This window comes from Simochromis diagramma, unplaced genomic scaffold (assembly GCF_900408965.1).
Source record: "Simochromis diagramma unplaced genomic scaffold, fSimDia1.1 OVJJ01000402.1, whole genome shotgun sequence".
NCBI lineage: Eukaryota > Metazoa > Chordata > Actinopteri > Cichliformes > Cichlidae > Simochromis > Simochromis diagramma.
Genome location: NW_024386972.1, coordinates 8,550,103 through 8,577,269, shown reverse-complemented (window position 1 = coordinate 8,577,269; position 27,167 = coordinate 8,550,103). Strand labels below are relative to the sequence as shown.

At 40.0% G+C, this 27,167-nt stretch overlaps 1 protein-coding gene across 7 annotated transcripts in view; it reads left to right on the top strand.

Moving 5' to 3' along the window:
- Positions 1–27,167, top strand: part of tanc2b (tetratricopeptide repeat, ankyrin repeat and coiled-coil containing 2b) — a 166,455-nt gene that overhangs the window by 32,684 nt on the left and 106,604 nt on the right. For 6 of the 7 annotated variants that reach the window (XM_040038987.1, XM_040038986.1, XM_040038992.1 and 3 more), the window contains one exon: positions 6,776–6,880. In XM_040038987.1, the coding sequence (XP_039894921.1) occupies positions 6,814–6,880 (67 nt within the window). In that variant the 5' untranslated portion in view covers positions 6,776–6,813. Of the gene's footprint in view, positions 1–6,775; positions 6,881–20,590; positions 22,153–27,167 lie in introns of those variants that run through there. The other variant, XM_040038993.1, reaches the window with a different exon arrangement.

Here is a 27,167-nt window from a genome sequence, read left to right as displayed (position 1 = left end):
GCCATGACCAAGTAATTCCTCAAGCTAAACCTACATATTTAAATAATTAGGCCGGTAATGTGATGCCCACTTTACCTGCCTGGCTCAAAAGGCACATTAGAGACCTGCTCTGTAGAGGCCCAATCCAGCCTTTGATATTCATGCTTCCAAATGGACTCCTCCGTGGCTGTATTTTATATTTAATCAGAACAAACAAGTGTGCTGCTCGTGGTGACCGGAGCAGATGAAAGTGGCTCATTGTGCAGGCACGGTGAATGTGCCTTTAAGTGGTTTTTAACGCACAGGAGGAGCATTACGCCTGAGCTGTGGAGGATCCTGAGATGGGCTGCATCCGCTTACGCACATTATCTGTGAAAGCATGCTGCTTCTTGGCTTCCCTTCACAAAGGCCGGTACACAGGGTCAGAGAGAGTGGGAATGAGAGATGTGTATGCTTACACCCTCAGATGAAACGTTGCTTCAGCTGTGTATATGGGTACATTTTTGTCCGTGTGCGCTCGTCTCTGTTTGGCAACCCGCGTGTGCGTGTGTGTGTGCGTGTGTGTGTGCATGCTCGGTTGCCTACTCAGTATGCTGTCTTCTAAGATTCCAAACATTGATTGCCTCCTCTAGACAGCAATATCTCTCCCTATTTTCTCCTTTGGCAGTTTGTAGAGTGCTATAGTTTTGCCTGGTTACCTCCCAGTTATACATATGGAAACACATTTCAAGGCTAGACTGTAAAGCCCTCTGTATTTCATCCCTGCTGCATTGTGAGCAGCTGACATAAAGCTCCAGTATACTTACTGAGTCATGGCTTTTTGAGATTCTGATTTAGCATTATAATCACAGAATGCCTTCTGGCCTGTAAGCTAGCTGAACCAGACATAATAAGCTGTTCCCTGCTCATATTTTATGCTGAGGTGAAGTAGTGGTGAGTTGCATGAATACTAGCATTGAAGCCCCTGTGCAGGCCCTCTTATATCTGTAGAGATATGGGTGCATGCCAATAGATCTGACCTGCTGCCACCTTACACTCTCTTATCACTGTCTACATCTTGTCATGCGGGAGCATGTGATTCATACCAATGAGTGGTTTCTGTTCTGAGGGAAGGGCTTGCATGGTTCTACATGACAAAGAAAAACACACACTCCTCAGTGCTGTATGGTCTATTTAGACTAGCAAACGGTGTCTTCTCGACGACATCTCCTAGTGAATGAGTCAGATCTCAAAGTATCTAGGAGAAATATATACATCTCTTTGTTGATGGTAATTAACAGTGTGAAAAGAGCTTTTATTAAGCAAGACTGGACTGTAAAAATCTGGATTATTCCAGTCAGCCCACACTAAGATGTAGCTATCGGTGGTATGTGTCACTGCTCAGTCACCTTGAACCAACAGTGCTGCTTTTGACGTGACTAATGCTTTTCATCTATCCCTCTGGTAGGTGTAAGGATCACTTGTGTCACTGCATTATAAAGCAGCTGCGGTGATTGCTGTGATTAAGGTGACTTTTAACAAGTTCTTTCCCACAGCTGAGGAAAGCTGTAAGTTATGTAGTCATTCAGTAGTTTAACAGTCATGCAGCTTGCAGAGGTGAGATGCATAAAGTTGGGAGAAAAATAATATGGCATCATGAGATTCTTAGAAGAAGGGACAAACTGCTAAAAGAAGGCAAAGAGGTTTGTATCAGCATTGACTGTTAGACCCACAGAGTCCATTATTAATTGATAAAATATGTGAAATTAATAGAAATTCCAGAGCTGTTTGTATGTGGAAAAGATGATTGCACCCGTTGTTACATGATAAATGATGAATTAACTGTGTATAAACAGGCAGTTCAATTTAATTAGCCACACAGTGCTCCTGCCAGACCTGTTGAATCCAGGAATCACATAAATGGAACATGTCTGATGAATCGAAGCAGACTAAAAGATCTCAAAAGTAACACATCATGGTACAATCTAAGGAAACTCAAGAGTAGATGAGAAACAAAGTCACTGAGACTACAAAGGGCTATAAAGCTTTTGGGACTCCAGCAAACCATGGTGAGAGCCATTATCCACAAATGAGGAAAAACGGAAACAGTCGTGAATGTTCCCAAGAATGACCAACCTACCAAAATGAACGACTCATCCAGGAGGTCACAAAAGAACCCAGAACATCATTTAACGAACCGCAAGTTTCATTTACCTCAGTTAATGTAAGTGTTTGTGATTCAGTAAGAAATAGACTGGGAAATAATTGTATCCATGAAAGTGCTTCAAAGTGAAAACCACTGCTCGCCTAAAAAATCACAAAGGCTCATCTCACGTTTACCAAAACAAATAACTTGGTGATTCACAAGACTATTATACTATTATTAAATATTCTGTAGACTGAAAAGTCCTGGACAACTCGCTGTAATTACTGAAACCATGAATTCTGCTCTGTAAATCTTAAAGGGAAATGTCCTACCTTGAAGCTCAACCTCGCTTGAGTTATGATTGGAAACACACCAGCAAGCCCACCTCTGAATGGCTAAAGTAAAGCAACAAACAAAACAAAGGTTTTGGATTGACCTAGTCAAAGTGTGGACTTTACTCAGATTTAGATGCTTTAGCGTGACCTTAAATGGGCTAATCGGGCTTGACAGTCCTCTAATGTGGCTCATTAAAACAATTCTGCAAAAGATAGTCGACCAAAATTCTTCCATCTTGTTCCCAAGGGTGGCACAACTAGTTATTATGTTTACTTTAATTTTTCACATAAGATCAAGTAGGTTTGGCTTTTTTTCCTTAATAATTAAAATCATTATTAAAAACAGTATTTTGTATTTACTCTAATTTCTTTGATTTGAAACATGTAAATGTAACAAATATGCAAAAAAAGAGAGAAAGAAATCAGGAAGGGGGCAAAAACTTTTCACAGCGCTGTATAATTATTACAAATAGTGTTAAACATGTTATATTCTTTGAGGATACATTTGCCTGTAGCATCTGCTAACTTGCAGTTAGTCAGTTATCCATATAACCACATCAGGTGGTAATACCAAGCTCATGAGAAGTGAGCAAATGCATCATCTGGGCAAAAATAAAAAGGAGGCCTTTCCTTGAATCATTCATTTTATGGCTTATTATTTATTCCGAGGAACTTGTCACACACTGACTGGGAGACACTTCAGTGCTTGGTAAATGAGGTCGGATGTATTTGCATTTATCAACAGTAAGAGGCTGTTTTTATGAGCAGTGGCAGATCCAAGTATACAAAAAAAGATAAAATATTAAAAATGTCATGAATCACATTTTGTTGGCCTCGATCACACCCTGGGCAGAGTATACAGATATTTACTGACACTGTGATTGACTGGGGAGACGACTGGAGTGGTAACTGCTGTCAGCTGTGTTATTGGATGCACAATCTTATCAGACATCAAGATCCTCTGTCACTGCAGGTGATATCTCGATTTCTCTATGTATGTTGGTACTGGCATAAGATGCTTATTTGAGGATCTGCAGAAAGTCCTGAAAGTTCTCCTCACTATTGCCAACTTTATTTACCCATTTTTATCCTAATTGGGGGGGAGAGTTTTAGGTCAAACGTTTGGTACTTTTTGGGGAAGAGAGATCCAAGTTTTGCCCAGTGGCTGTGAGGTCTTGCTTTTCCACACTAGGCAGCTCATTCAGTTGGCAGCTGATATTGACGTAAATGAGGTGTACATGTGAACTAACCTTCTCGCTGAGTGATAATTATACATGTAAATATTACTGAAGTCATATAACGCTTATCTCTAACCTGTGTATGCTGTTTATATCAAATGGTGGGGTCATACAGTCGGCATTTAAGCTGTGAAGAGCAGTAGGCTAGAAATGATGCAGACGTTTCTGCTGATGAGAGCCACGTTGGGCCAAGTATATTTTTGTCTGATTGCAGTCAACTGCAGTATATATGAGCGCAGAGTAGGAGATAACAGATGTGAGATTTAGCAGAATGCAAATATGACTCGATGATATCATGGATAATTTAATTTGCAAATGACATCATTCAAGCAGGCTTTAACTTTCATATGAAATCAGCAACATTTTGGCAACATACAGGGTAAATGAATCCACGTCTTTGCATCTTGTTTTGATCAGTCTGTTTCAGTCAGAGCGCGCTTGTGACTTCTAACATGTGGCTCTTATTTACAGCTAAACATCGAGCCAGTTTAAACACCGCTCATATTTTATGCTGCGCTTGAGTAATTGTTGCTGAAGAGAGTTTCTTAGATGACCCTGCACAAGCTAGAAATGATCGTGCATCCCTATAGATCTGACTTGTGGCCACCTTACCGCTCTCTGTACATCTCTTGAGAGCATGTGATTTATGCTAATGACCATAGGGGGAGTTTGCATGGTTCTGCATGATAAAAATCACTCCTTGTTGCTGGTTTGTTTATTTAAACTGTCTTCTCATTTGCATTTCCTGGGAAATGAGTCAGATTTCAAAGTGTCATAGGATAAATAATGTGCAAGTTCTACTTGTTGTTGATGATTTAAATAGGTGTGGATAGTAGAAACCTGGATTATTCATTCAGGTAAACTAAAATGTAGCTATTTATATTACGTATCTCTCCTCAGTCACCTTGAACCAACATGGCTGCTTTTGATGTGACTAAAGCTTTTTATCTATCCCCCTGCTTGGTGTAACGATCACAATCTTATCAGACATCAGGCTCCTCTGTCACTGCAGCTGATATCTGGACTTCTTTTGGTACCCACTTATTGGCAAGAAAGGCACTCATTTATTTAGTCATCTGCGAGCAAACCCAGCCAAACTCGCTCAGAAGGTGTCCGAGGGACAAAAATAATAATCGCACATATAGAAAAAGTCCGAGTGCTGAAAAATGATTAGACAGTCACCACTTATGGTATTTGAAACGGTAAACAAACCCAGCTGGAGCCATCTAAAGTGATTTGAAGTTGGGCATGGTCTGATTCTGGCAGCTCCCTCCAGTTGTTTAGATCAACTTCTTTTTCAGTCTATTTTCTTTTCCCCCCCCTCTGCACTTGAGCTAAACTCAAAATTGGCACCTGCCACGGCGTCATTCAGTTTTCAATCTTGTTGAGACATACGGCTTCAGACTACAGAAAGCCAGTCTGGTACATTTGACGAAATCAAAGTGAAATAATCGAAATCTGGGTTTGCTGTGGGACTCAACATCGTCGTCGTTTCATACTTTTTAAACTACTCTGTTGTGTGTTGCCTTGCAATCTTTGTTGTTTCCCCAGTGTTCCTTATATTTGTTAGCAGTATTATGATTCTGGAAACATTTAGACCTCCTCTCAAGGTCATTGGGGGATTGTGAAAAACATTGCTTAAGCAGCGTTGGGGGAAGGAGAAGGAGGGCTTTTTGAGAGCTTTTCCATGTCCTCGTCTTTGAGGTATTTTTTTCTTTCTTTCTTTTTTTTTTGTTGTTGTTGTTGTTTGGGTCGAAAGCCAGCTTCTCAGCTGGAGCCTGTCTGTGGGGCTTTGCTGAGTCACTCCCATCTAATGGAGAACATCTGCTGCCATGCTTTTTACTATCAGGACTCACAGCAGAGATACGTGAGCCCGTGAAGGGGGTGGAAGGAGGTGTAGGGGGTGGGGGATTAGTTGGCTAGAGCAAGCTGTAGTTTTAAAATGAATGAATGTTATGGTTTAATACAGATGTCCTCATCTTTCTTCCTCTGAAATACAAAGAAATCCTCTAACTTGACCAACCCTAATGGTCCTTTGTCTCTCAGAACGGAACCGGTACATCTGATAGATATTTTTACCTATTTTTGTTGTTGTTTATAGAGGGTTCATTAGTAAAAAGAACCATAACTTTTGGTTTGAAATTAGAAGGGTCGGTGGTGAAGAGGTGTAGAAGTGCTTTTATAAGTGGCCTGTAACACAAGCTATAAGACAAGTGTATAAACAACTTCAGTTTTTCATGTCGTACTTTCTATGAAGGCTTAATGAAGTTTGAAGTTTGCACATGTAGCTTATGAGGCTGTTATTTATGGAAGGACAGTCTTTTTAATACATAATTTCCACCATCTGTAATCTTAAGTACTGTACCCATATATATATATATATATATATATATATATATATATATATATATATATATACTTGATCTTTATTAATGTTTCTGTCCTACAAAATACTGTAAACCTTAAGGCTCTTTTTTTTTTTTTTTTTTTTTTTTGGTTGCTTCCCTCTAGCCACGTCTCACTCTGCAGGCTTTATCTCATAGTCATGTTGTCCATAGTTTATGAATGAAAAACAATAAAAGCATTTTTTCGCTTTTTAGGAAGTATAGTGAAACCCGTGGTGCTTCCTTCTATTCTTCCCTAATTGCTTTGAAGCATTTGATCTAGCACTTGATGACATAGATAAGATTGGGTATACATGAATGGGATTTCCCCAGCTTCAATCTTCTCTCATTAATCCCCATTAACGTTTTTGAAGGTTCTTTATTCTCTCCTGCTTTGAGAATGTAGCTCTGTGGTTCTGCTTTGATAGCCATGATAATGTTTTTAACTGTTCAAGCCCTTAAAAAAAAAAAAAAAAAAAAAAAAAAAAGTCAGATCCTGTTAGTCATAGTTGCAAATGCTCCGAATTTTCAGCCCCTCTTTTAAATTCTGGTCAAATAGAGCACTTGTTACATGTCACTCTCTGACTGTCTGTCAAATAAGATTCTCCTAAGCAAACCTAAACATCAGTTGTATCTTACGGAATACAGCTGGTGGTGCTTGAAGTGCCCTTGGAAATATTAATATTTATCTTCTGTCTTTTCTTTCTCCAACAGATTCTTCTGTAGTCGAGTCCAGGGCATCTGCTGCAGTCATGTTTAGAAACAGCTTGAAGATGCTGCTGACGGGGGGGAAGGCAAATCGCAAGAGTCGCAGCAGTGGTGAGTCTGTCTTGTGATGCCAGCCACAAACAATGACGCATCTGCCTGTCAACACACAGAAGGTGTTGGCTAGCTCTGTCTGTGTATTTTTAGGAAGCGAGCACATGCGAGCTCAGAGGATGAAACATATTTTGAACTTGTTGCTGATCAAAATCTATCAAATGTTTTCAGATTTCAAAAATAATACTGTCGTTTTTAAGGTAGTGAGCATGTAGGTCCTTCTAAGCAACCTGCAGAACTGGCCACTGTTCTTCTGTGGATTTAGGCTTTCTTGGTTTCTTCCGTCCACGTAATCCCAGAGACACGCCTGACTGACGTACGGAACTGTGGCCAGTTTCACAAAGATGGATTCTGACTACTAATTACATAAAATAACTGATCAGACTTCATGATCTCTGAATGAATCCTTTAGAAAAAGCACTTTATCCTCTGAATTCTGGTTAGCAGAAAATGTTTGAATAAAATAAGAGGAGAAACACAGATACTGAAAAATGGTACCGAGGTGTCATAAGTGATTAGAAAGAAATGTCCTGCTTTCTGTTAGAGCAGTAGCTAGGTGGCTAATGATTTAATGTTGCAGCTTACAGGATGCTAGCAGCAAGGTCTGAAAAGTGAAGCTAACATGGAAAAGCCTTAAAGCTGTGTTACTTTGAATGTGGGCATGTGGTTGCAAATATACTTCAGTCCTGTAGAAGTCAATTTATTGGTCAGTGTAGGTGTCACTTGTTCAGGCTAAGTAAGCCTTGCGGTAGATCAAGATCTAATCCTTCATACCAGTTTAAACTGTCTTTGTGAAAGCAGGCCCAGGGCTTTGTGGGGTTCTTACCATCTGTTGCTGAACTCTGCCTTGTTCCACTTGTTTATGACTCTATGTTGGGAATCCTTTGCCAGTTTTGGACTGATAATTTACCCGTCTGATAGTATTGGATTAATGTATAACAATTGATGCATCTAACATTCAAGAGATCAAGAGTTTTGCACAGCAGTGTTCTTCTGCTCCTCGAATAGCTTAACCTCCTGCCGTCAGTTGAAGCGTGTTTTTGGTCATGCCGTGCTGCAGCGTGAAGAGCTTTGTTTCTATTATACATTCACAACAGGGGATTTCTGAGCTGGCCTCGGTTGTTTAGCTTTGCACAGCCATAATATGTTGCTTCAACCTTGAGCTCAGTCGGCTCTCTTGGCACCAGTTGAGTTGCCCTTTATATTTTTTGTTTGATTTTTTGAAAGTGTAGGTTTCACCATTGTTTTGTCGCTGGGGAGGTTGTTTAACAACAGGTGTGTGCTATCCTTCATCCAACGAATAAAAACCCTTGTGTGTAAAGATTGTTTCCTGTGCTGTACTGTCAGAGCTGTAAAACTGACAGTGTTACTTCTGGGCCAAGTGCATCACTTCCTGCAGAGCCTCCCACTTCTCACCCACTTTTGGCAGTTTGCGTAATTTGCAGGAAGTTGTGATTTTTCTATTTTGCTATTGTCATGCATCAGCATTGCTGTATAATGCATGGTGGGGTGTTTGTATCGTGCACAGGGCATCTCTGAGTCTTGAGGAGTCTTATGAGGCATTAAAAAGTCTTAAATTTGATTCTCAAAGGTCATGAGTATTTTGCCTGCTATCCTGTAGACATTTGCATTAGTTGCCATGGCGAGAACACTTCTTTGGATTCCAGACTCTAAATTTGAAAGAAGAAATTTTTTTTTTTTTTTTCCAAAAAGCACATCATCTAATTGTTTCATGAGACAAGTGCTTATAAAAGGGTCAAACATATCCAGCATTGCAAACAGACTCCCACACACTGTCATTAACTATTTGCCAAATAAATATATATACACAAAGAGAAGTGTCATATAAGCAATGGCTGTAATCTTACACTCACGGTAAACAGTTTACATACGGTAAAAAGTATAAACACAAAATGTGGTTTTAATTCATGTCATAAATAAAGTGAGAAATTAAAAACACTGTCTGCCTGTTAAAGGTCAACTATTGAAACGTTGCAAGTGCAGGAGTCTGTGTGCAACACTCAATAATTCTAACTGTCATAGCTTGGGATAGCTTTGACTATTGATTGTGCACAGTTACTCTGATTTGACTTTTGTACCTGCTGATTCAGTGATTCCTATTGGGAAGCCTTTCCATATGTTGTATATAAAAAGAAAAACTGATTTGACTTTGTAGTCTGAAAAGTGAAGCCTCCAGTTTTTCTGAAGCTATCATTAGGCTCATTTGACCTCTGACCTCAGTAGATGCTTCGGATAAGTACATAGTTTCAGTCAATAGTTTCAAGTCACAGTGAATACAACATGAAGTTCGCCTTGCAAATTGTGGCCCCACAAGGAAGAAAATAAGCCATGTAGTGGGTCTAAGCTTTCTTTGATAAGTTGCTAACTTATTAACACGGTGTCTTCAGTTAGTCTGTCAAATCAACCTCTCACTTTTTGCATCTGGTTTCAGAAAACCAAGATGACAACAACCAAAATGCCAAAACTGGGGTCTCAAAAAAGGACAAACTAATGGGTGATGTCAAAGTGGCTATCAATTTTCTTCTCCGCAAGGCTTCAAGGTTCAAGTAGTTGAAAAACATACCTCCTCTCTGCTTTGCTTTCCGTGTGTTTATGTGTTAGGTTGAGAGGAGATCAAGCAGCTGTGCATCACTGAAGTACCCTCCAGTGTTTTGATATCAGTTGCTCTCACTTTGCAGGGAATCTTCTCCTCCCAGCAATGCAGTGCAGTGCACTTCGTATAGTCTCTTCAACTGCAACATCTGTACTCTGAAACTTCCTACATTTTATAGCACGTATGCACATCCTCTAATATACAGGTGTCTGCACTGACGCCGCTGCTGCTTGAATAATTTATTTTAACACATAATTTAAATGTTTTAAGCTGCTACATAACTTTCAAGGACATAAGGAGAGGTGGTAACACCCTTATCTGCCTACGACAGACAGGGAGCGCTTAAAACTTGTATTGTGTGGATGCGCTTCCTGCTGAAATTAGTCTCGTTTCAGATGGAAGATTGTGAAATAAGATGCTCGTCCTCTGTGTTTGATACGGTTTCAACGCGGCGTCTATCTTCAGGAATGCCAGAGCTCCGAAGGGGGAATAGACCCGTTAATCTGAAGGCAACACATGAGCCCACTGTCCCTTGATCTTCACTGCAGAAATAGTTTGAGCCCCAAGTTATTAAGCTGATGAATGGCAGTTTTTAAATTGAATAACACAGATAAGCTGCTCTGATTGCGATGAGGCTGAATTTCACAAATCTGTATCGTGACACACTCGGGGAATGGGGCATTATCTGTCAGGGAAACAACATTGTGTTTGCCTGTTTTGTCCTCAGACACTATCACATAAATGGTTGAATCAGTTTTCCAGCTCATTCTTCTCGGTCCAACCTCTCTGCGGTTAATCAGATGCCATTCAAGATCTGAAGCGAATGTTCACTTGAGCACACATAAGCTCACACCCCGAGATTCAGGCTGTTTAAACAAAAAGGACAAATGTCTCGGAGTTACGGCGGCAGCACTGTTTAGAAATCAGATACTAGGGTTTTCATTAAGACACTGAACAGACTGCATACACTGTGTGTATATAAGGCTTTCTTTGTGACACAGCGGCCCACTGTTACTGTAGCCAGCGGCTGTTTCATGTACAAGTGCACCCGCCTTGAAAGCCAAAAAGTGAACGAGATGGAAAATATCCCCTCGTGATCTTTGCCTCTTACGTTGTTCCTTTTAGAGTTTCTAGCTGGCATATGAACTCAAAAGGGAGGCATGTGGAGGAGTTTGTTTGATTTTTGTTTTGTAAGATTTTGACTGCCTTCCTCTTCTTGCCCCCATCGAGAAGGGGTGGAGAAGTGAGTCTACACTTGAAACAAAGTCAACAGCCTGACATTGCAATTACAGTTTATGGCACTGGCTGATTAGAAAATGAGAACTGGGGTTAAAAGGTTGGGGTGTCTGGACAGGGAGCTGTTGCATGACTAATGAGTGTTGAGAAGATGGGCTGGAGCGTGGCATGGCAAATGTAGTTGCACATGCTTTCTGCTATCAGAGTTAATACTGGATACATTTTCATCAAAATATTTATCTTATATTTACCTGAAAATGGTAGCCATATGGTAAAAAAAATATATATATAAAGCTAAATGGATCCATTATGCTCACTTCTACCTCCATATTTGTATTTTTGGTCTGATTTTCAGTTTCTCTTGTGATATTTGGATGATAAGATCAGAAAGTGGTGTATACAACTTAAAAGCATGGCTCCATCCTGCCTTGCATCAACGGTTCAGGGTGGAGCTGGTAGATATTTTATTGCCACAGTTTGGGCCTCTTAATACCAAGTGAACATCACAACCTACCCGAGTATGGTTGCTGATCTTGTCCATCCCTTTAGGTCCAATCTTTTGATGGCTGCTTCCAGCCATATCACAAAGCTCAAATCACCTCAAACTGGTGTCTTGAACATGACAGTGAGTTCACTGTACTCAAAAGGCCTCTCTGAGAAATGTTTCCAGCACCTTGTTGAATCTATTTAAGAAGGAATTAAGGAAGCTCTAAGGGCAAAAGGGGGTCCAACCTAGTACTAGAAAGTTGTAACTGAAAACAGTGCATATCACAGAAAATAAGGAAAAGCATAATGGATCCCTTTGGACCAAGGATGGGCTTTTAACCTTGTGATAGACCAGCAACCTGTTCAGGGTGTACCCCGCCTCACCTCCTGTGACAGCTGGGATAAGCTGCAGACCTCCAGCAATCCAATTTCTTAACCACTTATTCAATTCAGGAGAAGTGGTTAAGGAATCGTATTGATTGATGGATGGATAATAGAGCCTCTTCAAACACATAGTACAGTAGCTAATGTGACACATTTTAATTCTTTTGGTCAGGTTACATTGTGGCTCAATTATTGTGGTCCAAACAAAGGGCAAATTAAATTTTTTTCCCCCTTTTTAGCTGTAATCTAGTTCATGTTCACACAGGCAGGCTCACCAAGAGCTTTGAGCATGAAGTCATACGGACTGACAGCTCACTGAAAGGCTGGTTTTATTGGTGTCACCTTGAATTTTCATCGTCACTAGATTCACGTGGGAAAATTAAACTTCAAAGTCTGGCAGCAAGTTATGCTACACTATTTGTCTTCTCTAAAATTCACAACTGAATGTACCTCATGACCATTTGTAAATATTACTCCCCTACTTTTCACCCTCTTTTCTCTCTTGTCCTCTCTGCTAAATTAGAACTGATTCATGTCTTTACTGACTTATTTTTATTTTTTGGCTCATCGGGCAGAATTGCAGAACTCATACCAAACCATAGCTAACAAATAGTATCATGTAAATAAAAGAAGACATTGTTTCTACATCAAAAAAGGATCCTTTCATAGGATTTTATGATAGTTTAAATTTTAAATTGCGACTTTAAAACTGTCTTTCCCTTGAGAAGGCTTGCAGCTGAGGTGCTGTGCTTTCACACAAACACAACTGAACCATAGCAGAATCTGCTTTGGAAACACCCATCATCCACCTGTGTACTCCACATTGTAATTTGATTGACAGCTGCCATACTGGCCCAATTAGACCAGATTAATCAGGTGACTACACTGGAGTTTGATTGAACCACAGAGGTCCGTGTACAGTACACTGTTTTTGGTTTGTGCATCCACAGCGCTGTCCATTTGCATTGTGCACTGAGGCACCTTCAAGATTGATGGTTCTACATCTTGCTTGACTGATTCTAACTAACCTCTGTAAATTGGAGAAGACAGTCTTGTCGGATACTCTTGCCAACCTGTTATTATTATACTTTTTTGTTTTTTGCTTTACAGAGAATAAATGAAGCAAGCTGTTATTGAAGAGAATTGAAAAAAATACTTCTTGAAAATGGATACAGACTTAAAGTCACTTTTTTGTTTACAGTACGAATGGCACAAATGCTGCCATGTTTCCCTCCAGTTCCACTAACTCGACAAGTCTGAAGGCAGCAGGTGCTTGACAGGAATCAAATCAGTCCCCCTAATTACAGCATTCTAATTGATGGCTCATTTTCCACAGTGGTTGAGAAATCTAATTAGAGATCATCAGATCAGCAAACATGCTTTGAGCTCTAAGGCACAAGCAAGGAGTGACACCACAGCCCGGCCTAATGCGGTGTAAATGCAGTTATTGTCAGTCTTTAGCAGCAGATAAAAACCACGCCTGCACTGGGTAATTCTTGTGAAATGACGGACGTTCTGTCATAGCTTTGACTTTTTTTAAAAATATCCCATGTAGGTTAGTTTAAAGCATTTTAGACTATATTGTGCACACTTTTTAATATCTATAAATAAGTGCAGATGGTTGATCTGAATTAATAGAAACCTCCATGATAAAAGTAGACGTTTTCAATAATTGCACGACTTACTAAGTTGGCTTTTTATTCACCAATTTTCTACACGAATATGGTAAAAAATAGTCTAAAACCACCATGCTTTCGGGCCACGTTAAACTGTGACATCGATGGTACGGTTTTAATTGATGCTATGATTTTGTTCCCATGTGTTCCTCTGCCCATTGATTATAAACTTTAATTACCCTAATTGAGATTTCCTGGTTGAAAAGATACATACCAAATTTTTATGAGCTTCTGGTTCATTTGCGCAGCTCCTAGCTGGCATTTTTGTGAATAAACTTAAAGATCTTGACAAATATAAGATGGGATATTATGGAATAGCCTTGGAAATAATCTAATATTGTTGATAAAAGAACAACTGCTATATCCATACTGGATAGTGAACCATTCATCACCATTTCATCCATTATTTACTACGTTTTTTCTGTTTGCTGTAATTCAGATTTTATCTGCCGAGTAGTTGGTGTATTTTGAAATCTAATAAATGCACTGGAAATAAATGCATATGCAGATGTTGCATATTTACATATATATTGCTACTTACATGCAGAGCAAGCTATGGAATATCCAGTAAACATTAGTGACTGCACTGGCTGGGTAGAAATAAATCATTCCACAATGTAGAATATTATCGGGTAGATGTAAGAGGCGACAGGAAGGGCAGTGGCAGCCTAACATGAGCTGATTCTGGCTGATCTCCACAGAGCGACAGATTGGCACCTACTGCTCCGCAGAATGTCCCCTTCCTTCCTGTATTAATGAACCCAGGGAAACATGAATGGAGGGATTTCAGTGAACCACGTTCTGTTAACATGTGTGAACACAGTCCACCTGCAGAGGGATACCGTATGTAGACCTTCGTTTTCCCCATTCACAGCAGATTGTGAAATGTCACGGCTTCTGTGGTTATGTAATATGTTTTTGTCTTCAGTTCTGGTGATATTTGTGAAAATTACAATAGTTAAAGATATAGCGTGTAGCATTTTTCATGTATTGAAAGTTGGTTTTTAATGATTAAAAAACAAAAGACACTTCCCCTGATTCTTTAACAGCATAATAATGTATTTTTAAATATAAGGTTTCGTTTATTTTCAGGTCATTCCCTCATCTTTCTCTCTCCACCTTTGATGCTCTGTCCAGCATGAGCCTAAAATATATATTAAAGAAAAACAGTGGACAACAAAAATACAGAGGATTTGACATTTAAGCTCACTCCTAAGTGTTGTCGGTGCTTTTCTTCTACTAGTAATCTACTAATCATTAACAGAAAATCACAAACACTGGAACACAAAAGCCTTAAAAAAAATAAAAACAGCTGATCTGCCTTTAAATAGCATTTTGTTTATGACAATGTTCCCAAGGAATGAAGCTAAGCACTTTTGTAACAAGTAGTTGGTCCTCATAGCTACTGCTAGTCATCGAAGTAAAAAAAAACAAACAAAAAAATCTCTAAAGTCTAATTTTGAAACTGCTTGCTCATTGGCTAACGACTTGTCAATGACAAGTTGTTAGCCAATGGGTAATTATCCATTATGAAAGATAGTATGAGCAAGTTGTACAAAATACTTAATTAAACTTAGTGTGATTTGAAACGAGTGATTGAACCCATAGATTCCACAGGAAATTGGCTATTTTCCTGTGGCTAGCTGTTCCAGATAGATAGTTTGGAATCACAGCTATCGCCATCTGGTGGCCTTTATGTAGAATCCATGTTCAAGGCACTTGACTAAGGGCTAAATGGACTTTTTGCATTCAAAAATGACTGGACTGATTAATCAGCTGCAGATTTTTCTATTTATTTTGCTTTTGTTTAATTCTGCTGCTCTCTGGCTAAACTCTGCATGTCTTAATTCTCTTTAAATGTGAACATTAACATGCTGTGTAAGCACAGACTGTAGCTGGTGAAGCAGACAATGAATATGTGAATCAATACGGTGCACAGCTGTTGCGAGAAGCTTTGACCTTTGGTTACAGAGAACAAATAGTCTGATGTCTACAATCTGCTTGAGCTTCTCTGCAACATGTCATTTAAGTTTCTTCTTTCAGCAGTTGACATTCTTAGGTGCCTTCATGCAGTATTGACTGCACAGTCTGTTCTAACTGTGAGATGCCATCTAAAAGTAGATGTATGCACGTGCATAATTGGGTTTCTTTATCAGTGCTTGAGTCATCTTTCCTCAACTTTTCCTCTTCTTTCTAGAAATCTCATTATCATCTCTATCATCTGTTAGAGTACTCACTATGGAACTGGTCTGCAAAGGTTACATGACGTGAACGTTCTTCCTTAAACAACAAAGGAAACAGGAGAAGCTGCTCCTCCAGTGGCGTCTGTGACGATACAACCAGTGTTGATCAGGTGGGCGTTTAGCCGCCCCGAAGCTGCCCACCTCATCAGGCACCTGTGGCCTCCTGACTGATGCCATGGTAACAAAGCTGCAGCAAAATGAAAGTGTGCTGAAGGTCAAAGACAATTCAGACTTGTAGATGGACTTTTGAGAGGGCGCGGGGCGGTAAGAGACGATGTGCCCGAAGTGTCATTCGTGCCGCTCTCCTGTCTTGTGGAGTGTGGGAGGCACTTATTGGCTCGTCATTATGGTTCAGCAGAGCCTCTTGATGCACATAAAGCCCTCGTCACAGCCACCCGTACGCCTTCGCTGAGTGACCTCCTTTGCGTCCTTTAGGCTCAAGAATGTTACACCCTGAAACCTCTTATATAGTGAGAGTCATGTCATGACATCGGTTCAATCTGATCAAATGTACGACAGATGGACACATGAAATGTTCACGGCTGAAACATGCATTCATTTTTGAGTCTATCTCTGGTTAAACCCAAAATCTAAAGCCAAAATTTCATTGTTGACCTTAGTTTTCTTCACAATGAACATTCTCATATGTTGTGTTACAGTTTAAATAGCAAAATTGCACCATGTTACGTGTGATGTGGCGTGACAGAAACAAGCATTGGTTACCTGAACGATTGGTCTTTCTTGACACTTCACTGGAGAAAACTTCAAAAAGTGGATGTTGGATGAGCTTTCAAGGGTCATATCGCTATGTGGGATAGATAGCTGCTCAAAACAAGAGCATATAAAAGGTCTCCTTTTCATTTTCACACAGGACTCATCTTTTAGCTGTTATTCTTTCTGTATCAAAGTAATTTTCTATTGCAGCAAATTCTACTTGGTTGTCTCCTGTGAGAGCCAGTCATCATGTCGGGCTGCGTGTGGACAGTGAACTGGCATTTACAGAGCACTTTCCAGTCTTACAGATCACTTAAAGTGCTTTAGAGTACAAGAGAGATTTATACACATACAGTCCTTTTTTTTCTGTACATTTAAAGCACTTTATCCATCTCTCATCCATGGCCAGGTTTGAATCACCAACATTTCAAGCCTAAGATGCAGGACATCTGGACAGTGGGAGAAAACCCATGCAGGCACCAGGAGCACGTCCTTCATCACAGGAAGGAACTAGCCAGGCTTTGATGGCTTTAATTAGCTTTAATTACTTAACTTTTTATGTCCTCTTCCCTTGTAATGATAACTGTCACAATGGAGGTGTCATTGTTGCCACTTTTTTCATTATATTGGATTACAATGCATCAAATTTGCTTGGAAATCTGGTTATCTGCTACCTATGGAGCACAGATATTGTTAATAAAATCCATTCTGTTCCTACTGTGACACATCCAAACATCTACAGTGAGAAATCTATTGTTTTTTTTTTTTGTCTTTCACCACATACTCCTTTAGAATAAGCTATAAAGACAGTTATTGCTATTGCTAACTGCTGAAATAAAACAAAACACACACACAATACAGTGAAGTGGATTCTGTGCTATAACAGGCAATACTCACTGTTGCCAATGGTACTCAACTCCACATTGTTCCCTTTGTATCACCATCGTCGCAATAGTGAAGCACATCCTCTTATGGCTTTTTACTTTAGTACTCTCTGATGTGTAAAAGATGGCATGAATCATGCATCTGATTGTCAAGCCACCAGTCTGGCTTCCACACTCAGCAGGTCTGGCTTGATTGCCTTCATGAATCTATATTAAAGGCCTGATGTGCGGCTGAAACCAGTATGTTATGTGGCGGACTGTCCTCCGCAGGGTCTTGAACTCCTCACGATGACATTGTCAGTTCCGACGGCCGTTCTCTGGCTATTTTGAGTAAAATCACATGCTGTGCTGCAGTACAGTGACATTTAAATGGAGACAAGCACAAGAGACTGGCTGTGCCTCTCTCTCATGTAGCTCTTTTGTAAGGGAAGCTGTATATTTCAGATCAGTAGGGAGTGGGCAGCATAATGCGTGGGTCTAACCTCTCCTCCGTCTCTGATCACAACGTCAATATCAGTAAATGGATGCGTGCATTTCTCTTCCCTTTCCTCGGGCTTTTTTTTTTTTTTTTTCATTTTCCTGCTATCCCTGTATGGCCTTTTCCTCTTTTTTTCCCCTTTGTAGACGTACACAGTAGAAACCTGTTTAACCAAGAAAAAAACTAAATAATGATGGTATATTGTAATATTAGAGCAGGTGGCCCGTCTTTCCATTGGCGACATTATTCTGAATCTGGATCAGTGTCGTTTCTCTTACCTCATGTGTTCATGTTCATAGCTTGTTTAAGGGGACATATAAGTGGCTGTGGAGTAACTGACATTTAGCAGCTGGTATCCTTCCTAAAAAAGTCAAACAAGGAGTTGTGTCAGACGCTTTATGTTCAGGGAAACCAACAGGGATGTAAATGTGGCAAGATCATTTATGAACCATATTAGCTATGTTTGGATTAATAGCTTAATTTACTTGAGTATGTTAAAGGAGTAAGAAGAACAATTTTGAGGGAATCATGAGCATAAAAGTAAAAAATCTATATTGGGCAAATAATATGGTGCCACTGAAATGCATGTAGTTAATGTCTTTGACTGGATAATTTAGGACAGCAACTGCCATAACTGTAACAACTATTTTTTTTTTAAATCAGTTAGTCTAACAATGCACAGTTTTCTTTTTCTTTCTTTTTTTTTTAATAAAATCATTCTTTTAAATTGTCTAATCAACAGAATTGTAACCACAATTTGTACTATAATATTGAAATGTATTGTTTTTAAATTAATGTTACTGTTGTGCAAGGAAACAAGGAATACAAAGGAATAAAAGGCAGCTGACACTTTTGATTCAAAAATGAATGAGGAAAATAAATAAAAGCTTGAAAGCACTCTAAAAGCACTTGTATCCCTGCCTCTGCTGGGCTATGCATGGGGAGCCCCAGTAGCATAATGGTGAGGGCATATAACAGAAATCCAAAACATCCTTAGTTCACTCATGAACTGCATTTGTTTTCCTTTTTCTCCCCTCCTGCTATCAGAAAATGAAATAAACATCAAACAAGGCTTACCACATAACATTTTATGTAGTGTATATATATTATTTTTGTTCCCCTCAGTTCCAGTGGTGGATGCTCATAATAAGGATTGGTTAAAAAATGAATTAGTTAGCGTAGCATATGTGCAGATAATCCTACTGAGCCAAAAGCTCAGGTGTCCGATTGCTCTAAATGCCCTGTTTCTAACAGTTTCTCCTGTTCTGTTGATGTTGATGAAGGTGGGTAGTTCTAATATGGTCATCTCAGGCACACAGCTGTGCATGTTGCAGCCCCTCCCACCTGCAGTGCAAACCTTTTCTCTGTGAGGGGCAGCCAATTAGAAGAAAATTGTATGAAAGAGAAGAAGGGAAGGGGCCCAGTATAAAAGATGGCTTATGGCTTATGCACAGATGCTCTAGTAGAGGCAAAGAAAAAATGTATAGAGACAGAGCTTAGCATAATGGAGCCTCTTTGTCTCTCTAAGCTTATCAATTTTGTTTGCTTGCTAACTCAAATTCCTGCCTATATTTCAGTTTAATTCAGTTTTATTTACACAGCACTTATTCCCAATAAATCCCCTGAAGATGCTTTATATTGAAAGAGAAAGACAATGTAATACGCTTCGCAATGGTAGGAAGGAAGAACGCCCCATTACCAGGAAGTAGTCATCTGCTGTGACCAGTTAGAGTTTTAGGCTTTATTATTTTTGCAGCAGTCAGTAAATCCCATGAAATCCATTCCTGCCTTGTATGTTTAGTCTGCATTTGTGTCAAATCTATTTTACTGACAAAAGCCATGACAGCTTATTGATTATATTTACTGGATATCTTTAAAATCTAGTAACAAGTTTCCAGAATATTCAGTGGAACAAAAAAGGGAATTTAAACATAACCTAATCAGCAGAGAAAATAGCATTTGTGTCTATATATACACTCAAATTCATGAAACAGTACAGAAAAAAAGAGCAGGCTGGAGTGAATACTATTATCTAGAAGCTCCTGCTATGCCTCAATACACAAGAAAATGTTAAGAATTTTCACAAAGGCATCTTTCAGCTGTACCTCCCTGATGGGTATTGAGCGCTCTGCTGTATTGTATCTCTGTAATACTGGAGCTTTTAAGACATCACCTATATCCATGCTGCGCCTGTCTACAAAGGAAGTGCATGTAGTCTAGAAAAAGTCTCTTCTGTGCAACTAAAATAATAGAAATCGAAGAAGCAATTTGAGAACCGATGTATCACATATGGATTTGGGAGAAAACACATGTACTAGATAGTGGAGCATAAGCCTCCCACCTTTCAGTTTTCTCTTGTTGCTTTTGTAAGATGCCACTGAAAGGAATTTTAAAAATGGATACCCATCCTGTTTTTCCACCTTCACTAGCTGTGTAACTAAAGATGTGAGAAAAGTATTTCACATTTGTGAAAAACCTTAAATAATTGAATTATTTTGTGTAGGCATGTTTTTCTGCCACCCATGATAGAAAAGATGCTTACAAAAGATAATCAGAACTTTATTCTATTTAAATCCCATTTCCATGTGAACAAGATCAAATAATGTGATTACCAATATGTTACATTAATATTAACACTAAAAATTGACTGACGCTGCAGCTCCTTCCCCTTCAGCTCATTTTTTTAACACCTTCAGATTTACTGTTGTCAGTTCTCACAGCTTTCATAGTATTGTTTCCAGCTGTTTTCACTCCCCAAAAATCAGTGCTAAACCCATAGACTGTATATTAAAGATGGACGCAGCTCCATGATGTCACTTACTGCTTTTTGTGCTGTGGTTTTGAAGCCTTGGGTTTCATTACTAGGGTCTTAGCCTCTTTTGAGTATTTAATTAAAAAGTGATGGTGATGGATGAAAGCATAAACCCCTGGGGTTGTCAGCTAATGCTAACAGTAGTTTGCTAGCTTTGCTTTTTTATTATTTAACTATTAAATTCAATATCAAATTATAATCACATTTTCTGCAGGAAATTAATTTTTTCAGTTATCTGCATTATGAGTAGACACAGAAAAGCCAGACCTGCCTTTTCATACGCTTGACCTCTTCATGTGAGAGACGGACAGAATTGGCACAAAAATCTATCTATGATGCTAACACATAGCTGGCAGCAATTCATCCCCAGACCCTGAGAGTGGATACCTCAGTACCAGCTGAGGTTTGGGTTGGGGTTAGAGCTTACTCCAGCTGTCATATGGCAAGAAGGGGGATACGCCCTGGAAAAGTCACCAGCATCTCAGGGCTAATACAAATACACAAGGGTTCACACCTAAGGCCACTTTAGAATCACAAATGAATGAATTTCTCTTTTGCTAACCACTGCACCGCCATGCTATGGTTAGGATGTTCCTGTAAAGTGTTGTGTTGACTGCTTTTCATCAACTTTGATGAACATGTGGAAATCTGCAGGCATGTGAAAAGTTCAGCATCATGCTTTTAACTCATTATTGGGAAGCAAAGAAGTAATGCAACGAGTAGTGTAACGAATTACTTTCTCCGGAGAGTATTTTGTAATACATTACTTAAATGGACCGTATCTGTCACTCAAAGCAGTTACACCCCAAAAATGATGTTTTATAGTAAAATGTACCTCCTGTAGTTGTCACAAAGGGTGAAAATGGCTACAGACACCATACAGTTTAACATTGGAAGCTATGAGGGTTGTTTGGAGTTTGCCTCAAGTGGTCATTTGGGGAACTGCAGTTTTGACACTAATGTATCAGCATCAGTTTTCAGTTTTAAAGGTTGCTGCTTGGTTGCGGCTAGTGTACGCCAACTGGTTATCACCTACACAAAGACAGGCGACTTAGTAATCAATATTCTGGTGCAGTCGTGGCAGATAGAATCAGATAATTCTCAGACTTAATGGACCCACAAAAGGCAGCTTGTGTGTTCTGCCTCTTATTAGACAAAAATAATAGTTCAAGTAGGCATACAGTTAGTACCCTTTAAAGTGAATCTGATAATAATTAATGACTGAGCTGAATAGAAAAGGTTAGTTTTGAAAATGACTGGTTTTTTAAGAGTTAAGTCATTTTACCGCGGCTGAATAAGAGAGAGAAGGAGGATGGGGGAGAGTTATCGCTGCCAGAGAGCAAGAAGAGGAGGAGCAGGAGGAAGAGGAGGAGGAGGAGAGGAGAGCATGAGAGTGAGAGAGAGTTGCCTGTCTGCTTGTGTTCGTGGGTATGCGAATGTGTGAGCGTGTGCATGCGCGCCTCAGTGAGTGTATGCATGCTGACACCTGGCGCTCGCATCACATTGTGGAGAGCTCTCTGCCTGTCTGGGCTGTTCTTTACCTCTCTCTCGCTCCCTCTTTTCCCTTTTATTCCCTCCCTCTATCTTTTGTCCTCTTCTCTTTGCCTTCTTTCTTTCCTGTATTTTTTTTCACCTCACTGTGCCTTTATTATCTCCTCTCTCTGTCTCTTTTTTTTGTTTAAGCTCTCTCTTACTATGGTGCAGGATTTTTATTGCCTAGGCAGACGGGGGAACGACTGACAAAGGTGAGTCGGATGAATCGGAAGAGACGGATGGTTATATTGAATAAATGTGGGGATTTCTGAATTCCACTTTGAATTTGGGGAGCGGTAGAAACATGCTTTGGTAAGAGCCACTATTCATCAAGGCTGATTTGTTAATTGTTTTGCAGGGTTTTTGTTGTTTCACGGTGCAAGTCTGAGCAGCTCTTGATCTCAGGAAGCCAGTGTGTAGGTGTCTCAATGTGTACTTTGGGAGGTGAAGGGTTCAAGTGTGTGATTTAAGAGCAGCATTGAGTGTCTGTTTTTGACTGGTGTTGGCAGCATGTGTCAAACCCACTCTGAAACTGATTTGTTTGCTCTATTGTGGCTGCTGTGCAGGGTGTCACCTTGACCCGGGCTTCCACGGCAGTCCGTGTCTTGCCGGCATCGTGCCACACCTTAGCCGCGACAGTGTGTGTGTGTGTGTGTGTGTGTGTGTGTGAGGGAGACTGTGTGCTGTTCATAGATACATGAATACAGAGTGAAATAGCTGGAGAGGCCAAGGTGTCTGATAGGTGGCTGTAAAAAGAGAACATACTGTGTCTTAATGGGAATTCAGTGTGGTGTTTCAGCTCATATCTGTCATCCTTTATGTCTTCAGTTTTATTAATAACAGCAGATATCTCTGCTTGGTGTTTGGTTCCCTTACAATAATGTCACTTCTCTCTGCCATTTTTCTTTCATCCTTCTCCATCCACTCCTCTTTAGGTATGGGGGTCTTCCATATTCATATATATAAAAAGGATGAAAGAATATTTTTTTCTTTTAAATATTTATTAATTATAACAAGGTTTTGAGTAATTTTCAGAGATGTGGATACACAGCAAATAAACCAGAAAAAGAACTAAACCTGAGCATCAAATAAGTTGTGAGAACAATTTCAACCTCGGTTTTGATCTTACTCAGTACTCAATACCTATTTCAGTACCCTAGGGGCAGCGGTCCCCAACCTTTTTTGCGCCACGGATTGGTTTAATGTCAGACGCTATTTTAACGGACTGGCCTTTAAGGTGTCGCGGGTAATTACAACAAAATTAAACGATACGACCAAGACAAAAACTGTGGTATTTTGTAAATATAATAATAAATGCGAATTCACTGTGTAATTGTGTAACTTTATTAGCAGCGTCCTCCTGAAATGCACCAACGACAGTGAGAGTAACATCCTCCTCTCTGCCCCTTAATGCTCTCTGGTCGCTATGGTAACGTGTAAATATTTCTTTCAAAATAAGACACACAATTTCCACATGGGAAAAGACCCAGGGAAACTGAGTTAATGATAAAAAGCCTGAAAACCATTAATTTCACACCTGAGCCTCAAATCTCGCGGCCCGGTACCAAACGACTGACGGACCGGTATCGGGCCGTGGCCCAGGGGTTTGGGACCGCTGCCCTAGGGGGAAGGAAAATCACAGAATTAGGACTTTAAAAAAGATTAGAAGAATACAAACATCATTGAAATCATTGAAAAGACATTTTTTTGAGTTAGCTGATGTAGAGCAAAACATACAGTAATAACTGTAAGGTGTATATACGGGGCAAGTAGTGCAAAAGCCCAACGATGACTTACTATTAATCTTGTCTCGCCTAGTGCTGTGCTTCTGGTAACTCTGCCATATTTTCATTGCTGACCAAATAGAATTGTTAAGGTAGGGTGTCACTGTTTCTGTCCAGTTGCTAGTCTTGGGGTTGGATTGCATCAGTGATCCGCTCTGAGCCCCTTCTTGTTTGCAGTGCTGATGGTCAGGCAGGAGACTCTTTTGACTACGTTCACACTGCAGGCGAAAGCGCATCAAATCCTACTTTTTTGATCCTATGCGACTCTTATCGGATCACGGTATGACAGTGTGAACAGCACAAATCCGATATTTTCAAATCCGACCTGGGTCCCTTTCGTATGTGGTACTGAATCCGATACATATCTGATGTTTTAGAAAGCGACTGCTGTTTGAACGGTCATGTCGCATTAAATCCGTCTTTTACGTCACTGACACAAGACAGACGCCAATTATCAGAGAAGCGCCCGAGAACACATCGTGAACGCTTCCTGGCCATCCAGTGAAACTGTTGTGAGGACAACGCTGGAGAAACGTGAACATTTTATTTGTACTGTATAATCTGCAGATTCTGACAGAAATCTGCAACTATCCTTTGAAGCACCGCTCCTCTCTAAAACAGCAATAAGGATAATTATTAGGCCATATGTAAATAACCAAATAACTTTATAAATTCAAGCAAAATTGGGAAACGTAAAGTCCAAAGTCTTTATATTAAGGGCCATCAGTCAAACAATACTGTTTGGTCTGGGTCTAAACAGACCGCGTTGTGTGTGACGTCTTCTTTTCCGCATGCGGGTCCTTTGAGGGTTCACACTAGAGCGCGTTTGCTGTCACATTTTATTTGTAGTGTGAACAAGCAGACAAAAAAATCGGATTTGATCAAAAAATCGGAATTGAGCATTAAGACCTGCAGTGTGAACGTAGACTTTGTGACTATCTTTGCAGATGATATTGTGATCTGTAGTGAGCAGCTGGAAGAGAGCCCAGAGACGTGGAGGGATGCTCTGGAGAGAAGAGAAACGAAACTCAGTAGAAGCAAGACAGAGTGTTTGTGTGAGTGAGAGGTTGAAAGGTAGCAAGTAGCACAAGTAGTGAAGGTAGATCAGTTTAAAAACCTGGAGTCAACCATCCAAAGCAATGGAGAATGCAATAAAGAATTGAAGAAGAGTGCAGTCAGGGTGGAGTGGGTGGAGACAAGTTTCAGGAGTGATTTGAGACAGAATGATAGCAGCTAGAGTGAAGGGCAAGGTTTACAAGATGGTAGTGAGACCTGCTATAGAGGGTGCACTAACAGAAAGAGAGGAAGCCAAGCTGGAGGTGGATTTTCATTGGGAGTGAGAGACGGACAACTCTGGTTGGAGATGGAATTAGAAAGGCAAGGCTTATATTTTAGATGGTGCAGAGGAGGGATGGTGGATATATTGGAAAAAGGATGTTAAATATGGGGAAAAGAGGCCACAGAGGAGGCTCATGCATGACATACAAAGGGTTAGTGTAACAGAAGGGAATGCTATGGATAGCGTGAGAAGAAGGCAGATTGTCTGCTGTGGTGACCTCTAAGGGGACCAGCCCGAAGAAGAAACCACTAGCTGCTACTTCAGTGATAACTTGGCAGACAACTAATGCGGCTTTTGGGTAATTGCTAGCAGTTGAATTGCTTAAAACTTTTACCTCTGACCTCATGAAATTCCTCCTGAGGTTTTGTTCAGCGTCGCTAACATCAACTATTCCAGCTGATAGGAGACGAAAACAGCACTGTTGGGATAGGACTGAAGCTGAAGACTAGTTAAAGATCAGTTAATTCTATATTTCAGAGTGTTTTCTGTCAGTTCAGTGATTTATCTGTAAAATATTGGAAGGTATGTTGATGAAAGACAACAAATCCTTCCCCAAATCAACCAGACCTACTGTTGTTGTTGTGTGGTTCATTTATCACCCTGTGTGTATGTTTAACTTTAAAGTTCATGTCTACCTTTTGTGTTTTCTGCCTAATGTACCTTTAAAATGGGTGACATGTGATCAGTGCCCTCTCTTATTAATTTAATTTTAATTTAATTTATTTATTTAGGACAGTGCATGTTAATGAACATAAATGTAAAAAAAATTACATGCATGTAAACATACCAGATTATAGCCAAGGGCTAATTTCCATCTGTTGTCCATAAAACATAAAAAAAATAGACATAATAATTCATAAAAAAATTATAATTCATTCATAATAAAAACTCCATCCCACATTAAATATGTGTGCTTTGATGTGTGATGTAACGCCAGTGCTTGTTTTCCCTGAATCCTAATGAGCAAAATGTTTCACATATATTTAACAGTTTTATTCTGGCGTCTTTATTTAAAGCCAGACTTGTTTTCTCTCTGGAAGACACTTGAGAGTGAGGTAATGGGTTGTTTTTGTTATGAAATCAGGTGTCCTTTACGCACTATTGGCATTTTATAATGGAAAAATATTTCAAAGACAGCAGGCCTGCTCTGTACTCATGTACTTCCTCTGTCGCTTTCTGTTGTCGTCCCCCTCACTCTGCCATCATCGCACTTACTGTAACTCTCTCCTCCTTTCTCACACACCCCGTTACTCTCTCTCCCGCCCACTTGGATATTTCTGGAGAACAAAAGGAGAGAGAAGAGAGGGAGATAAAACAGTAGAGCAGGGAACGACTGAATGTACCAATCCTGCGTAGGCTAATGAGTCTTCACCAGTTCGTCCCTCTCTTTCTCCCATCCCCCTCTGTCTCAATTTATCCACATCATCTCATAACCAAACTTGTCCACCTCATGCCTTTCAGGTGCTCCCACCTTAAAGTAATTTCCTTCTTCATCTTTGTCTTCTCCATTCATCACTGCTACTTCTCCCTGGGCTCTTTTCATCAATCCAAATGCGCTAACATTTTTCATCACAGCTTCTTTTTACAGCCGTCCTGCTGCTCCTCCGTTCTTTTCATTCCTTCTGGAGTGGTTATTTTCTTACTCCCCCTCATCTTCCTTTTTGTCGAGTCCCACTCATTCCACCCATTCATCATCCATTTATATTCATTATTACAGGGGCTAACCGTTTGCCATCGTTCATCATCACTTTCCATCCAGCTTTTTGCACATATTTATTCATCTTTTTTTACTTACCACACGCTGGCACATATATAGCCATTAAATCCTTCGTGAACAAATCAGACTGCTGGATTGTGTATTTGGCTGTGTGAAATGTGAAATAACATGTCTCCTCCCCCCCCCACATTTAAAGTTCTGATGCCATACAGGACTTATCAGTTCCCCTTCTGCAATGGCATCCTGTTGTTTTTGCCAGTTGGGAAGCTGGGCTTTTATTGTGGCTCTTGATGTGGATGGGCTCATTACTGCTGTTCAACGCAGTCTGCCTTTGAATAGCAGGAAGTGCCCTTGCTAGCTGAACATACTGAGGGATATTGTGCTGCT